A 13597-nucleotide genomic window follows, 5' to 3' on the forward strand; every position below is an offset into this window, starting at 1 on the left:
TTTGCTACTTAATATTAAGGAAATCCTAAAATATTCTGCTGGTTTTGATATTATTAATGCTCCGTGCTCTTTGTGCTCTTTGGCACCAGCATATTGCCTAAAAGGTCAGACCTGTTTACCATTGACATTTCCTTTAATCAGGTCAACTCAAAATATCTTACTGGACTCTCTCACACCTAATTCAATCACAGATAAAATTAGAACTATAGTCTCCTTTTAACTGTTTGCTCAGGACTATAAACATTATTCAGGTTAAAACACAATTCAAATACTCAGAAATATACAGCAGGATAGTATGAAGGTGCCCCTAAAATAAATGCTTTACTTTTTTCCAAGATTGGTTCAGATGAAGTCAGAGGTATGTTGTGAAGCACTCAGTAGAGTCTGAGAAATAGGCAGCTGCAGATGGTTTAATACCGAATAATGTATTTTAGAAGGTCATTTTATGTCTTGGACAATCTTAATTTGTAAAATAACAAATAACTGAAGCTGTCAGATACAGTAAATGTACTGCAGTATAAAAGACAATATTTCCCTCTGAAATGTAGTGAACTAGATGTATAAACTAGCATAAAATGGAAATTTAATAGTTATGGAAACTATGCTATAGTACTTCACTATAGCACTTAAATGTAAGTGTAAATGTACTTTCCACCACTGGTTGGAATCACATGCAGTAAATCTCTCCTGAGTCAGAATTTTGCTAAAAGCCTAAGAAGCGAAAAGTACAGAGTGTAAAGACAGTGTTTCAGTCTGTGAACTTTTAAAGTTGTATTGTGCTTTATGTACTAAGACAATAAATCACCATCTGGAAAAAGAGAGTGAAAACAAATACAAAATAAAATACAAATGCTTTGCTTTGGGAAGATAAAGTCAGACCAAGAAACAGACTTGTTGTGGTTGCCACAGTTGCTGAAATATGTTTTAACCAAAAGCTGATTAATGGTACAGAATAGCCATTATCAGTCCTGTGTGATAATGATAAACAAAAGGAGTTCTTTCAATGCGAACCACAGGTGGAATGGCAAAGATAGTTGTCCAGGTAAAGCAAGCATCTCACCTCTTTAATAAGACAATCAGCATCAAACATCTCCTGTCAGTGTCTTTGCTCTTTCATGTGTGAAATTCAACCTGAAATTCAGATATGGGTTTGTTCAACTGCCTGTGGGAACAACAGTTTCTAATCCACCAGTGTTTTTCCCTGCCATTTGCATTTTTGTTTTATTTTCTTGCTAAACGCGGATATCTGTCCTTGACCTACAGGTATGTAATTACAAATCGATTGATTTTATGATGTACTAAACCACATTTAAAAGCAATGTGTTAAGTAATTTGTTAGTATATTACAGGGCTCTGTTATTCTGGGAAATGGGTCACATCTTTCTGTGTGATTTAAATTTAAACTTTAGTTGGATTTGTTTGATTTGTCACTCCATTAAACTAGAGATTTTTTTTTTTTTTACCATTTTTGTTTAGAAAATGGCTAAAATATTTAACCAGTAATTAAAATAGTTGCTGATTAATTTTCTGTCAGTGGACTAATCATTACAGCTCTAGGTGTCAACATACAGTAAATGTCTGTCTCCAGGTACCTGTTTGTTTGTGTTGGAGGATGTGCCCTGGCAGTTGTCGCAATGGGCGTCTACAGCACGCTTCTGTTCGCCTCCACCGGCGTCTTTGTTCTGCTTGTGTGCTCTGTGGATCCGAGTCGTATCCACGCCTGGCTGTTTGGTATCCAGATGCTCTGGCAAACCCTCTGGCACCTGCTTATACAATACAGGGAAAACTGGCTGCATGAGCCTGTCAGCATCAGGTAGGGATCCAAAATCAGTTCATCTGTATGTAAGCCGACACCGTCATGATTTCCCAGAACATCCAATATCAGTAACAGTTAATAGTTGACTTAGTTGTCGCAGTAATAATTGTATGTATTGTAAATGTATTTAAAGAATAGAGGGTGGCATTTTTAAAAAGTCTTCAGGGCTGAAAGCCACCGCCAAGCTTAGGAAGAAAGTACCGAGAGGCAAACTAAATTACTTTTGGTTTTGCTCTTTTTTTTTTTTTTTAAATAATCATTTGCTGAAAATTGCTAACAATCTCACCTCAAGGTCCAGAGCAGCTGTTCCCAAGCTCTCAACCAAGTTTCCTCTCAACTGATACAACTGTAAATGTTCAAGCTTTCCCTGATTCTGAGGTCTCTCATCCATGTGAATATCTTTAGTCAGCGTCAGGTGCTGTTACCAAGAAATAACTGTGTGAGCAATTTGAAAGCTCCAGAAAACACATCAGTTTGCCATCAGTGGCATTTCCACCATGGTTGGTTTCAGGAACTCTAAAACCAATTTATTTGATAGTATTAAGCTCTGGGTAAAAATGTGTTAGGGTTAAACTGACAACAGACAAAGCAGATCGAGGCCACTTATGTGAATAACATAAAGGTTGAATTATTCTTGCAGCAAGGGAGCATTCAATACATACAATATGGTCGCATGAAGGACATGCTCAGAGAGGCGGTCTGTTTGAGGGTCATTTATACAGTCAGACATAACAGTCGTGGCAAGTTCTGCGTCATCGTTGGCTCCTGGAACAGGTAGTGTATGTATGTATCTCTGCAGTCTGACTGCTTATGAGAAGTGAGTTGGTCTAAGCACACAACAGCAAAATACAATCAGTAAAATACAAACTGTATCTATTCCAGATCTACCGTTTACTCTTTGCAAGTATAGAACGTATAATAATTGTACTGTGGGTCACTTGATGTTACCGTCCCTTGATAAACATGTATTCCAACAATTCTCCCCTGTCTATATGTCCTTGTACAAATAATACACAATGTAAAACACTTTTCAATAATCAATCTCAGTAACCAAATCAAACTAAAAAGCAATTAATCTCAATAATTAATCAGTTTTTTCTCTACTTAATGCAAAGTTAATCAAAATGATAAAATAAGAGCTCACGTAAAAAGAGAAGAATAAAAACAAAAAGGAGACTGACACCATGTTCCTCTACATCTCTCTTCAATTCCTGCTTTTCCAGCAGTGTTACTTGGTATGAATGTGCAGCATGTGGATCCAAACATTTTGCAGACCCCTCCCTCCTTAGCATTTAACATATCGAGAGCAATTCTGTTTCTCCATGAGTGAAGCAGGCCCTGGTTGTCCAGCTGTCCCCTTAAATCCATCTCTAGAATAATTTAGAAATCTTTGTTGGTTATAATATAGGTAATTGATCCAGTCTACGTTTTTATTAATTGTAACCCACCACATCAAGAAGGATTTTTGTCCTGCAGCTATTTGGTTTCAGGCTTTAATCTCATCAGGCACTCCCCTGGGGACCCCTATGGCATCATTGTACATCCGGTCATTTTCATAAAGACAGTTGCCTTTTTGCTCAGTGGAGCGAGGAAGTGGTGGTCGTGGACCCAATGGGTCCCAGGTGCTAACGCCTGTGTCGGTACTATTTGGAATGGCATAAGCAACTGTACCAGAGCGCAGCCTCCCTGCCAGTCAGGTGGGAGTTTGGGTTGCAGTTTAAGGTCCCCACACAGCCACCAGAGGTCAGAACTGGAGGTCGTCTGATTTACAAACCAGGAGGAGTTAAGTTATAGCCCTGTGAGGTTTTAGTGACATTTATAGTGGTGTTACAGGAAGTCAGAATTCCTATAAGTCCCTTTCCTGATACGTGTAATTTGCAGAATAGTATTCTGCTCCGGGGGAACAAATGGCTTTTCAGCTGGGAACAAATAATGTACAGTCTTACATGTTTCATTGGTGTGCAGTTTTGGCGATTTAAAGAAAGAGAGAGAGAGAGAGAAAACACATTTCAGGCCTAGAGGATCATTACTTGGTGTCAATCTAAATGGAGAGGTAGCTAAGAATGGTCTCGATGCTGCACATGCATTACAGTTGAATACATTTGTCACTGTAGTAGTATATATTACCCACTCAAACCACTGACCTGTGGGCCATCACTGTTGCTAAAGTTTTCCTCTTGTGGAGCAGTTCAAACTCAGACAAAGGAGGCTAAATAAAACTGAAAAGTGTAACACAGATAACAAGCTACATTAGCATTTACCATTTTGGACTCTCCAACGCAGTTTCCTCAAAGATTAGCACAGAGTAGATGGGTTTATTTAGAGAAAATATTTAGATAGAATAAAAATATTTATTTAGAAAATATGTGGGGATTCACCTGAACAGGACAATTCATCGATAGTTTGAATTTGACATTTAACGCTGGGTTTTTAAATGTTTCTTGTAAGCCCAGAACCTTGCACAGAGACCAGGGGATTTATTTTAACATGAAATACACTAAGTGTCCCTACAATATGAAGTGGACAGTAAATAGAACCTTCAGACAAAACAGTAATTGTGCTTCAAAGTGATTTCTTTGTAAATTCAAGCAAGCTAATATCACACAAAAGCTTTTCACTGAAATTAACTACAGCACTGCAATATTGCTAAAAGTCTCTCAAACAACCAATAAAGGACAGTCCGTATGAAATGTTCTGCATGATTCCCCTCATTTCAGCCCTAAACCTTTTACTAACTGCACTAATATAACATATAACAACATAACATAAAGCTAATGTTTTTATGGCAATTGAATGTAAGCACCTGCCTTCTGGAAATAAAAATCAAATGACGGGTCACTTGATGTTACTGTCCCTTGATAAACATTTTTCCAACAAAATGTAAAATACACAGAGCTACTTAAACATTTATTCCTCTCCCCCCTGTGTATCTCCAAATTACCACCTCTTTTACTTTCAGACTATTTGTGGCAGTGTCCTCTCTGATGCTGCTCACTCAGAGAATCACCTCAGTGTCTATGGACCTCCAGGAGAAACAAGCTACATTAACATTTAAAGCTTCATCCAGAAGGAAGACTTGTGTGATGCTTTTCCCTCTTATCAGCTACATCCTCAATTTCACCACACTGCTTGGTGGCCCTTTGTGTTCCTACAGCCGATTTGTGTCCCTAATGGAGGGATTCCACCTCAGCCCTCCACCCAGTCCATTGGGGGTGGTGTTCCTAAAGTTGATACAGGTGTTATTGCTGGAGATGGTAAGGTGCTGTCTTATCTATGTTATAAAACAAAACATCTATGACCCCTCTTGCTCTGCTGTTCTCTGTGGTGTCCTGTGGATGTGGAGTCTCGCACTGGTTTTGAGGATCCAATATTACTCTCACTGGAGAATCAGCGAATGCCTCAATAACGCAGCTGGCTTTGGCTTTTGGGAGGAATCATCAGGAGACAACCGGGACTGGAGTGGATTATCCGATGGGGATTTCTGGACCACTGAGACATCAACCCGTGTGTCAGAATTTGCCCGTCGATGGAACGCCACAACAGCTTGTTGGCTGCGTAGACTGGTTTATATGAGGTGCAAATGTTTCCCACTGTTCATGACATTTGGTTTTTCACTGTGGTGGCATGGTTTACACGTAGGTCACTTTGTAGGGTTTCTGACCTGGGCAGCAACAGTGAAAGCAGACCACTATATACACAGGTATTTGCACCGAAAGCCTTCTTCAACATGGAGGAAGCTGCTGTACACGTGTTTATGCTGGATAAACACTCAAATGATTATAACCTGTGTTGTTATAACTACAGAATTAAGAAATATGTCTGGCTTGAGACTTTTGTCTTTAACATACATAGGTCTGTTTCCACTTTGTAATATAATGCTACTGATTTTATTAAAATTCAACATACTTTACTAACACACTCCCATACTGACAGTGGCAAAGAAACCCTTTGAAAATATCTGGTTTTCTGTGTTCATTGGCCATAAAATGTGATAATTAAACCTGCATTAAAATAAACGACACCATGTTATGTGAGAGAGCAATTAATAGCACTAATTTCTGAAAACAAGCTCTGAATTCTGCAGGTATATGCAGCTTTTAGCCACTCTGATCACATCATTTTGGTTCTGTAGCTTCCAGCAGACTGTATGGCTGAATGTGACTGACACCACCACCTAGTTGGTGGACTAAACACCACTAAAAGGCCAGACCATCATGTAAAGTACATTCAACAGGTAGCAAATGAGTCACACCGCCCCCTCGTGGTCAGAATCATTTAATGCAGGTTTAAAGCATTTTTACCAATAACATTGCATGTTGCTTATTAATCAAATTCACATTTTCTGTTTCGTATTAAGCACAACTACCAGTGGCCCACAGTCATATGGATACGTTGAAGTGTTTGATTACTAAAGTTAATTACACATTGTATATATGTAAAAGAAATTTTGAATTTAATTGCAAATGTTTTATGAGCAAAAAATGCATCCAATTACTTTATTGTGAGGGTTAAAATCACACTGCTTACAGTACATGCTTTTGCGCTCACAGAGCTTTGTATATACTCAAAATCCCTAAAGATATCGCGCAATAATATCATATATGTTGTACCAAAAATGTTATAAAATGCACTGTGCACTGATTATCTCCCCTATCTGAATCATTCCTCAGTTTGCAGCAAGGTCTCTCTTCTTTCTTTCCATAAATTCCCAGCAACAATGCCTAAAAATAACAACAGTCCAAGGTTCTTATTTGAGACAAATTTCTTCCAGCAGTCCTCTGGTTTGTTGATGTCCAATGTGTAAATCTAAAAATGGGGAGAGTAGGTACCGTGTTTTAATGGAGATGAAATGAGGTAGTTGGTTAAAATGAGAACTAATAAGACTTGTGATTGATTTGGAAAAAAAACAACAACATTGTCCTCATTTACATCTCCACTTGATTGTCTCAAATTTGGAATGAAACTATGTACTATACCTAAACTACACCATGTTCCTTACCTGACGTGTTAGATGAACGGCTGCTATGGACAGTACAGCATAGTAAGGGAGAGTCTGTTCAGCAGTGACACCAGCTACGACTAGTCCTGACATCATGGCCGCTGTGAAGCCACTCAGCCATGGTTTGGTTTGCTCCTGGAACCTCAGTGCAGTAGATCTGATGCCTACCTTGACGTCATCCTCCTTGTCCTAATTATCAAAGAAAGAACAGAAGGAGAAGCTCAGTCTTAATCAATATTATCCAACTTTAAAATATGAGACATTAAGCTTATACTGTGCTCCATGGTGACTGACAGTGACTGCAACCGAAATCCATAGACTGCAACTGTATGAAGTTAAAGCAACAGTTTGCATCTTGAATCCTACATGTAATATGTTCTCACTGCTTTTAATACATTGGCATGTTGCACTGTCACCGTAGCTATCGCCTTCTTCATAAATTTAGCTCCAGTGTTCCACAGAAATCAAAGAAACTTGACAATGCTCAGTGCAGAAAGCAATCCATAGATCAGTTAAAGCCAGCAGGATGCTACAGTCATACTGTGCACTATAGGTAAGATATTATATCACCATATTTTCATTAAATTAAAAATGTATAACACTCTACTGAGTATTACTGAGAAGTTGCAAATAAAAAGATACACAATGTTGTGTTTATCATCTGATCATAGTTATTAATTTGAAAATATAGGCCTGTTTCACAATCAAAGCTTTTGATTTGTATAACAAATCTACAACACAATTAAGTATGTAAAAAAGGAATAAAATACAATACTGAACAATGGCACCGCATCACTGTGTGATAAAATTCAATGAATTTATGATTATTTACTAATATATTTTTGGGGTTTACCTAAATGTCACTGCAAATTTGTACATTTTCTCTGCTTTTTCTAAATTATCATTAAAAAATAGCATAAAATCACTTTAAATTTCAGAGTACACTTGCATTTGTCTGAACCTATGTGTGTTTTTAGAGTGAGGATTGTGGACTGTAGCTGCATGTCGACAATAAATAAAATCATGGAGGACTATAAAAAGAAAACTTGTAGAATTCTGACTAAGTTGTTATCCAAGATTTTAAACAGAAAACAGCATTTTATTAAGGGTTGAACATCGTGACAATTTTCCTTAACACAGTATGTTAAGAACTATGTAGCCCCCTACTTCACCTGATGTGCATATATTGTGTCGTATATCAATGTCCACATCACTCCTGAGAAATACAGCGGGAGGCACACAGACCAATCACAGCAGCCCTTTACAGCGGACCAGCCGAGCAGCGCTCCCCAGTTAAATGTGAGGCCTAGACAGAAGCATAAAACATGAGACTATCTTTGTTAATCGTGAGAAATATCGACCTTAGATTCAAAACACAGGGGGAATATTTTTATATTATACATACCCAATACAAACTGTGGCCAGTAAGTGATCCTCTTCATCAGCGGGTAGCTGATGACAAGAGACAGTGAAGCCGCACCCAAAGCAATGCTGTGAGGAGCATGAAACATAAAAAAGTAATCACTATTGTGTGCATTCTAACACATACAGAGAGGTGACAAAGGAAAAACCAACATAAAGTGTCTTAGTAAGAGAGCCTCTCACTCATTCAAGCATTTCTTTTAATTTCTCACCTGTCTGCATTTCTTATATAAACAGGAGAAATAATTACAGCATGCAAAATCTTGGTGGTGTTCATATGGACACCTGACTACTGTTTTAATACAGATGTGTAAAACTGTAAACCTATCCTTTACCTAAGTATCATTGTTGCAGTTAACAGGGGGTAGTAAACCTGAAACCCGGACAGCATTACCCCAAGGGTCAGCAGAGGAAATGCAGTCCAAAGAGAGTGTTTCTGTCTGATCTGCATGCTTGGTTCTTTGAGTCATCTTCCCTGTTGTTGTTTTTCTTTAAACTGTTCACTATACAACCTAATGCAAACATTAATGTCACTGGGTACCTGTAATAGTTGAGACACAGGAGAACCCCAAGTGCAAGAGAGAGCTGCCCTCCCAAGAAGACAAGTGCCTGCATTCGAGAAATCTCCCCTGAGGCAATGGGCCGAATGGCCGTCCTGGACACCTGCACAAAACCATCATTTTTTGTCTATCAGTGCAGAAGTATATTAGGTGCGTACTCCTCACTTTAATATAGTAGCAAGGACAGTGTTATTTACTGTGACTATGTGGGTTATGCAGATAAGAACAAAGCAGAGCTACTGTACACACTATCACCAGCAACTCAGGGTGTATTTCTAAACACTGTATTTATAGTTTGATGAACATGTGCGATCAGAAAAGAACACATTATTAAAAGCAACAGAAAAATGAAACTGCTAAAGAAGTATCTAGCTTGTTATGGATGCTGAGAATGTGTGAGATCCGCTGACCCTCATGATCTGCAAAACACCAGCAGCTGGATGTAGTCTTCCTGCCTTATGTCGTCTTGGGGCCTGAGGCCGTAAAATTGATAAATGCCTTTAGACCAATAAGTACTGCTAACTACTGTCTATTGTTTCAGGAGGTGAACAGCATCATTTAAACAGAAACTACATCATCTCATGAGAAGGGGTACAATAAAATAACATTTTATGCATAAAGTGCAGTGTTCATTTTACTCATAGTTGTAGTTGAATCAGAAATAGCTTCAATGCATAGACCCAGAGTTAGTGATAGTTTACTGTGCCATATAATCAATACTACAAGTTACCTTATATATTGTAACCGTGTAATTATTTTGATTCCTATCTATAATCATTTGAAGTTTGTTACCCGATTATGAAATGTAATTGATGTGTTGTTTCTAATCACTGGAGTTCAGGAGTTTGACTGTTTATTATGATAATCTTTAAGTTTCTTACATAACCATTTGTATTAATTGTGTTGACTTCATGTGATCAAGAGACAATCTGCAGAGTACTGTTGATTTTATACCCTAATGTCATATGCTCACCAGAATGCTAGTCTTGATTTATTATACCTTATCATGTGTATTCACTGTATGTTATTGGCATTTATGTAATACCAGGGTGGTGGTGCTGTGACCAGATTGCTTAAGGGTGAAACTTGTGACCAGGCGGTGATGTATAGAGGGGCCACAGGAGATAACATCAGTTGACTTAACAGCTAACTGTTGCTCCATTAAGGGGCCCTGGTTCAACAGGAAGGGCACATCGTGCAGACCACTGCACAAGTTTTCATCTGGCGTGAAGATCCTCCTTTCTGTCTAGTTTCTCTTCCTCTAAGAGGAGACGTCTCCCCCTTGATCAGTAATTCTAATTACATCTGCCATGAAGCACCAAAATACCACATCAATAACCTAGAAATAAAAAGTAAGATGTCATTAAGCATCCAGTAAAAGAAAGGAGTTTCTTTTCACCACACAAGGAAGTGTTTTGAGGTATTATCTTTTGTGAACATAACAATTGGAAAGGTAAAGGAGCTGCAGCTGCCTGTTCCATCTGATGAGGAAGGAGGTGATCACCACGGAGGTCAGCGTCACCCAGAGATGGAGATCTTAAAAGGAGGAGTGCTGCAGCAGGAAGGGGCACTCGGCTTTCTCGAGTTGGTTCATTCTTTGGAACTCTAAAACTCTGACTGAGGAAGACCATTTCAGGCAGAACACCTGCTTTTGAACTAGTTCTTAATTGTATTAGTTTGGTTCCCATTATTCTTGTATCTCAGAAACTCAATTTTGTAACCCTTTAAATTCTTTATTAAACTTGTTAAACTTTTTTGGATTCTTCTGCTGCTTCCTTCACACACCTCATCCGGGTCCGGGGCTCCACACCGGGAGAAAGGTAAGAGACCCTGTCCTCTATGTGGTGATCAGGTTTCTGGTGTTGCAGTGCTCAGCTCCACTTGGCAGGGGAGGTATTGCAGCTACACACACCCAAAAGATAGAGTGGTTTCCATACTGCATGGGGCTGACCTATAGAGGTTATGAGGGAACTGACTGAGATCTGCAAGTCAATTGCAATTTTCACCAAACAACTGGAGTTACAAAAGTTAGTTATTCAAGTTAACGTGTGACTGGCTATGTATTAGTTTCTTCTACCTTTTTGTCGAAGTCCTTATCCCACATGTCATTGATGGTGCAGCCCGCTCCTCTCATCAGCAGAGCACCCATACCAAACAGAGCGAGCATGCCCAGATCTGGGAGGCATCCTGGGTCAGCAGCCAGAGCGATACTCCATGTACAGGGAAGATACAGTAGCCATGTCCCTATAACACACAACATGTTAACACACACACAATATAACTCAAGCTACTGCTGTTACATAGCACATTCTTTGTGTTTAAGCTTTGGATAATACTATTAGTGCTACTCTTTTTGAGTTACAACTTAGACTAGAAATCAGTATTTAAATGATATTTTTTAATTCAATTCAGTTTTTTATTGTATTGATACGGTTGGCAAACGGCTGCGCATTGCACTTAAACAGAACAGACATGGGTAAACAAACCGGACTCACATAACAACAGGCTATGCAAAAGCAACCACACCGTTGTGACAGTCTTTGCTCTTGTAAAAGTAGACCACAATTATAATAAAATAGTATAGCATTGGGGCAAAGAGACACTTGGCGGGGTCCCACAGAATACCCATAGGGAGAAGCACCTCATGAGATACCCCATGGTGCCCCTCTGCATGGGCTGTATATAGTTATGGGTTGGTCGGATTGTTAATGTGTTCAGCATAAGTTCTGTTGCTGTGTGGTTGCACCTGTTGTAAAGAAAGTGAGAAAAAGACACGCTCTGGTGAACACCTTTATGTGTCATGTCTTAGTGGGTTTTGTTGTCCTTTTCACCTTGTTCAGCAATTAGCTAAATAGAGCCTACCTTACTGTACATCCATGCATTGGACAGTGACAGTGCTGAAGTGGGCATTCCCCCCACCAGAGGGGGAAGTACTGAGCAAATTGCTTCTTGGAACACCAAAATGAGGATAAGATGACAAACTAATGGGGTTGGGGCTTCTATTGTAATGTACAATGGCTGACAAAGAATAAAATATAATAAAATAAAAACAAGAGCTCAACAAGAAGAGGCTCAGTTGCCTGACGGGTCTTGCAACTAATAACTCGACTATTTGACCGTTAGGGAGCAGCCCTAATTATTTAATCAGGAACATTTAGTTTTTTACTACAAATCAATGTACAAACCAATAGGTTTGTCAAGCCTCATCAACTGCAGGTATGGCTTGACAGGAGCTGGTGCTGAATTCACAACTGTAGCAGCTGACAAACTCAATGATCTTCTCCCATAGTGCTGTGTTTTACATTGTCTGATTGATGGGTGGATTGCACTCTGTCTGTACAACATTCTTCTCAATATCCTGGTCTCTGAGTGGATATTGTGTATGGTCCTTCCACCTTCCTTGTGAAGAAAGCAGTTCGACAGGGAGTAGAGGTAAGGTCCAGGGTAAATCCTCCTCAGGGCGTTCATAGTTAAGAGACAGGTCATCTTGGCTGAGAGCATGGTGTCTCTCTGAGGTCAGACTGGCGTATCTTTTACTCAGACTATGTCACCCCTGAACACCTAAACAGAAACACAAAGTTAATGGGTTGACAGTGGCATTGTCACAGAGGACTGATTTGCTACAACAGGCACTGCTTTTGTGCTGTACTGAATCAACTGCACAAAGACTGAAGTGCTTATATGTCAGAGTTGTGTTAACGGTAGCTGTTTGTCTGCGTGCTGCTGATGCACTAAATGTAATAATTCTCTATCTGCCCATATTAGTTGTTTGTGGTAAAGGAAAGTTAGGTTGTTATATGACAGTCACAACCGACATTACAACGTAGCTAACGTTAAGTTCATCCATTATCTATGCCGCTTATTCCTGAATAGGGTAGCGGGGTGGGGGGCTGGAGCCAATGTCAGCTGAAACTGGGCGAGAGGCGGGGTACACCCTGGACAGGTCGCCAGTCAATTACAAGGCAGTCATCCTAATCGGCAGGTCTTTGGACTGTGGGAGGAAGCCAGAGCACCCGGAAAGAACCCACGCAGGGAGAGTAGTTCACTACAAATGAATGTACAAACCAATAGGTTTGTCAAGCCTCACCAACTACAATTTAAGTACGTTTTAGCGGTGTCAACATTAATTTGACTTGAACAGAATGCCGTGTGGTATAACGATGAAAAAAACTTACACAGTAGTTTGCAGTAGCGAAAACATTCATTATTAAAATACCCTGGACACTAAGATACACTGTTGATACTACGCGCTGCGTTTTTGTTGTATTTCCTGTTATGGTGCATTCGATATCGTTCCGTAGGAAACAATGTCAGTCGGAACTCCAAACTCACTCACTCAACTCAACTCACTAAACTCACCGGGAGTTTAGTAGCAGGATATGAGCTCTACAACTGCCCAAAATGTTGTTTAAAATCAGTGTGGACAGCTTCTGTTGGCTGTTCTCTCTTGTGTTTTTATGGGATTTTAAACTATAGCCTTCTTCATCTTTCGGCTGTTCCCGTTAGGGGTCGCCACAGCGAATCATCTGTTTCCACCTAACTCTGTCCTCGGCATCCTCTACTCTTACCCTAATTAACTTCATGTCCTCTTTTAGCACATCCATAAATCTCCTTTTTGGCCTTCCTCTTGACCTCTTGCCTGGCAGCTCCATCTCCAAAATCCTTCTACCAATATAACCACTATCCCTCCTCTGCACATGTCCAAACCATCTCAATCTGGCCTCTCTGACCTTGTCCCCAAAACAGCCGACCTGAGCTGTCCCTCTGATGTGCTCATTCCTAATCCTGTCCATCCTGGTC

General features: G+C 39.7%; 2 protein-coding genes across 3 annotated transcripts; one reads left to right on the top strand and one right to left on the bottom strand.

Moving 5' to 3' along the window:
* Positions 1–1098: 1098 nt before the first annotated feature.
* Positions 1099–13155, bottom strand: coq2 (coenzyme Q2 4-hydroxybenzoate polyprenyltransferase). Of its 2 annotated transcripts, XM_020598226.1 has the most exons (9): positions 12973–13155; positions 11983–12358; positions 10875–11041; positions 8779–8900; positions 8221–8306; positions 7988–8121; positions 6816–7004; positions 1593–1763; positions 1099–1131 (listed from the first exon to the last, which is right to left on the bottom strand). In XM_020598226.1, the coding sequence occupies exons 2-9, from the start codon at positions 12296–12298 to the stop codon at positions 1114–1116; spliced, it is 1203 nt and encodes a 400-aa protein (XP_020453882.1). In that variant the 5' UTR covers positions 12299–12358; positions 12973–13155; the 3' UTR covers positions 1099–1113. The 2 variants fall into 2 exon arrangements, with proteins under 2 accessions (XP_020453882.1, XP_020453883.1); XM_020598227.1 differs by lacking the exons at positions 1099–1131; positions 1593–1763 and adding an exon at positions 6066–6622 and having other exon boundaries at positions 12973–13147.
* On the top strand, positions 4771–5913 carry mboat4 (membrane bound O-acyltransferase domain containing 4; the record flags this gene model as incomplete). Its single annotated transcript, XM_020598202.1, has 1 exon — positions 4771–5913. A coding segment is annotated over one exon (960 nt), but the record flags the coding sequence as incomplete, so codon positions are not given.
* Positions 13156–13597: the final 442 nt, after the last annotated feature.

This window comes from Monopterus albus, unplaced genomic scaffold (assembly GCF_001952655.1).
Source record: "Monopterus albus unplaced genomic scaffold, M_albus_1.0 scaffold37.1, whole genome shotgun sequence".
In the NCBI taxonomy this organism is placed as follows: domain Eukaryota; kingdom Metazoa; phylum Chordata; class Actinopteri; order Synbranchiformes; family Synbranchidae; genus Monopterus; species Monopterus albus.